Source organism: Limulus polyphemus, unplaced genomic scaffold (assembly GCF_000517525.1).
Source record: "Limulus polyphemus unplaced genomic scaffold, Limulus_polyphemus-2.1.2 Scaffold4390, whole genome shotgun sequence".
Taxonomy (NCBI): domain Eukaryota; kingdom Metazoa; phylum Arthropoda; class Merostomata; order Xiphosura; family Limulidae; genus Limulus; species Limulus polyphemus.
The window spans coordinates 65,016-68,646 of record NW_013670000.1 but is presented as its reverse complement, the minus strand read 5'-3'; the positions used below and the strand labels follow the sequence as shown (position 1 = coordinate 68,646).

At 35.5% G+C, this 3,631-nt stretch overlaps 1 protein-coding gene across 1 annotated transcript in view; it reads right to left on the bottom strand.

Moving 5' to 3' along the window:
* Positions 1–843: 843 nt before the first annotated feature.
* The window catches only part of LOC106471071 (lipoma HMGIC fusion partner-like), a 51,480-nt gene continuing 48,692 nt past the window's right edge, over positions 844–3,631 (bottom strand). The window contains exon 3 of the mRNA XM_013931659.2: positions 844–1,951. Within this exon, the coding sequence (XP_013787113.1) occupies positions 1,833–1,951 (119 nt within the window). The 3' untranslated portion in view covers positions 844–1,832. The remainder of the gene's footprint in view (positions 1,952–3,631) is intronic.

Here is a 3,631-nt window from a genome sequence, read left to right as displayed (position 1 = left end):
GAAGTTCAGTTATCTCTCAATAGATGAAGAAAGAAATAATAAGGAAAATATTTGGAGGTTCAGTTATCTCTCAATAGATGAAGAAAGAAATAATAAGGAAAATACTTGGAGGTTCACTTATCTCTCAATAGATGGAAAGTATTTTTCCTTATTATTTTTTCGTAAGTTCAGTTATTTCTCGGTTTAAACACGGCAATGCAAGTTAAAACACGATCGCTGCAGCAGGCTCGTAATGGCTTTTCTTGGAAACTTCATTGCAGGTACTTAAACAAAAAGCGCTGTGATATCCAAGGTCGCAAAAAAGTCGCCGAATATTTTATTTCACTGATTTTCCTAAAACTTATATTACTGTCAGATGCAAAAATCAGATTGGACAAATTTGGACATTTTTACTTAAACTGATTTATTTTATTTACATAGTAAGTTTATCTACAATCTTTGATATTTCCATATAAATAATTATATTTTAGCTCACTTGTGGCACAGTGCAGCGGCGGACCGGATGAACTGACGTCGCGGGCTGGATTCGGCCCGCGGGCCGTAGTTTGGTGACCCCTGCTATATACGATACGATAAGGACTTCAGCAGTAATTGGTAGGATTACTTACAATATTGATGTTATTATTATATATTTTCTTTTTGTGTGGCTCATACCACACTGAAGACGATGTAACCAACTCAGTCGTTAAGTCGTAAACGCACGAGCTGTTTAATGCATAAAGAGTTTCGAAAACTGTTTAAAACAAGCCGATGGAGCCCTGTCCTCGCAAGTGATTCTGGCGTTAATCAATCAAAGTCTGATGAAAATGTTGTTAGCCTATTTAATTACTGTTACCATAATCATAATCTTAACAAAAATTGCTACGTTTAATTAATACCAAATATTTTTACAATCCATTATAATTTACAAAAATAAAATGTTATAAAATAAACATGTAAACTGCCCTATGAAGGGGGGGGGGTCTCCTAAAAACGTTAAACACAAACATTGTGAACGACGTAAGAAAACAAATATAATTAAAACTCGAGAGCTTCCGACAGGTGGTGTTGCCTTCTTCAGTAAAGAAGACAGGCCCACCAGTCTGAAGCACTAGAGATTCGTCGTTTTTTTTTTGTTTTTTTAGTAGTTTATCAAATGTTTCTTTATCTTACGTGTTTTTTAATCTGCATTTTATGTTTTTTTTTAATTTTACGACGTCGAATAACGTGAAATAGTCAGGTTAGGGCAAATAAAGTACTGATTTAACTGTAACTTTCTATATAATCATGAAGAACACTCAGCACCAGTTGTTATATTTTGCGTGATTCCGCATATTCTCGATAACAAAGATTATTTAAATCAATGTCCTGGAAAACTGTTTGAGCCTGTATTTACCACTTAAAATACATATTTTATCTTTTGGGTGATAAATAAAAATGCTGTCTTATTTTCATATATTGTATATAAAACACAGCTAACTCTTTTCTACTAATGTATTAAAACACTTCTATAATAGTATAACAAACGTTGCTTTTGATTTTTTTATAATGAACTCAAACTTGATAATTGATTTGCTATCGATATTTCGTACATTATGCAGAACATAATCCTGTATCAGTTATACAGTTCTTTATTCTTCAAATTATTGAGTTTTTATCCTAACAAACACGTTGTAATCGAAGAAAACACGTTTTTAGGAAATCACTCCGTCGTCACTTTGTGTATGGCAGTTTTTTTTTGACCGACGTAAAGAATACAGTGTTGAAATCCGTCACATTTATTTGTTGTCTCTACGATACCAGACACGTCATTCACACGAACATTAGACGTTCACAAAGCTCCTACTCATAGGTCATATCCGGTAGGAGTGGGGCTTGATTCGTGATGCCCAGAGTGACAAGACGGCACAAAAGAACAGCAGGACGACACCACTACCCATCAGATAGAAGGACCATGAGAGCTGACAAGTCCCTGGAAGTACAGAAAATAATCTTTATCTCTAGAAGAGACGTTCATATCCAACTAGTCAAACACTAGATAATTAGGAAGTTTTCAAATTAAGAAAAAAAAATCTGTTGAAAACAAAGTTCAATACGTAACATTAAATTTCAAGTGAAAACGGACTCTGGGAATGGTTTGGTTTGAATTTCGCGCAAAGCTACGCGAGGGTTATCTGCGCTAACCGTCCCTAATTTAGCAGTGTAAGACAAGAGGGAAGGCAGCTAGTCATCACCATTTCCCGCCAAATCTTGGGCTACTCTTTTACTCTTTTAGTGAGATTGACCGTCACATTATAACGCCCCCACGGCTGAAAGGGCGAGCATGTTTGGTGTGACGGGGATTCGAACCCACGACCCGCATATTGTGAGTCGAGCGCCCTAACCATCTGGCCATGCCGGGCCGGTACTTGGGGTCCTAGGTTCAAGTTCAGAACCACAGAATCTATTTCCAGTTAAAATGTAATGTTAAAAGAATTTGAAAAAAAGGGTCATCGTCGTTTTTATAATTGCCCGGAAGTTTATTAACACTAGATATATTTCCACGAACGAGTCTGGTCTAAATCAATAAAACGATTAAATTACATTAACAGGTCAGTGTTTCCAATCTTTTGACAAAACAGAGGTTTAAAATGAATATATTTTGTTGTAATGTATTACACTTGGGTACACTACTAATGTACACTTGGGTACACTAGTGTACCTGGGTACACTACTAATGTACACTTGGGTACACTAGTGTACTTGGGTACACTACTAATGTACACTTGGGTACACTAGTGTACTTGGGTACACTACTAATGTACACTTGGGTACACTACTAATGTACACTTGGGTACACTACTAATGTACACTTGGGTACAATAAAATGGAGCATTATATATTTATCTTAGTTCCTTCCAACGTAGCTCAAATACAATACCACTTGAGCTGGTTCTATGTTACTCTGTCCTTGGTTTCCCTTTTTATATAATTAAGTTTATGTGAAAAATATCAGTAGTGGGCAAAAAAAGTTTATTCCCAAATTATATCACCCATTTCCCACCATTACGTTTCACTGTGATCTAGTACAGTGGTTCCCAAACTCTTAGTCTGAGGCTCTCATGATGTGAATAAAAAAAAAATGTAAACGCCCCCAACCTATAAAAATGCTTAAAATGTGATTTATCAATTTCAAAAAATAATTACTAATGGAACTTTAATGATATATAAAGTACTTTTTCTGATAAATTGTATATTTGCAAATCTATCGAAACAAACAACTGGAGATTTGTTTTGTGTGTCACATTGGACGTTCTAGTAATTAAAAAAACTTCCAAATATTTCATACTGGTTACGTCGTACCGGCCTACTTTCACCATTTTACAAAAAGTATAGCAAATGTAGACTAACCTGTCTTACGCTTACGTTATAGGTGCTAAAGAGAAAACACAATCAGTCAGCACTCTCTCGAGTCTCACGACCGACTGACGTGGTTGTCCCTATCCTCCCCCCTCCCCCACACACTACTTTAGCATAGTGATTGAAAAACAGTACCGTAGTAAAAACAATAACATCTCCTTTCGACATACTGTATCATTTAATTAATTCAACATAATTTTTATCGGCTTATTGTATATTTAGGATTAAAATGAATTCAGTATCTTTGTTTTCG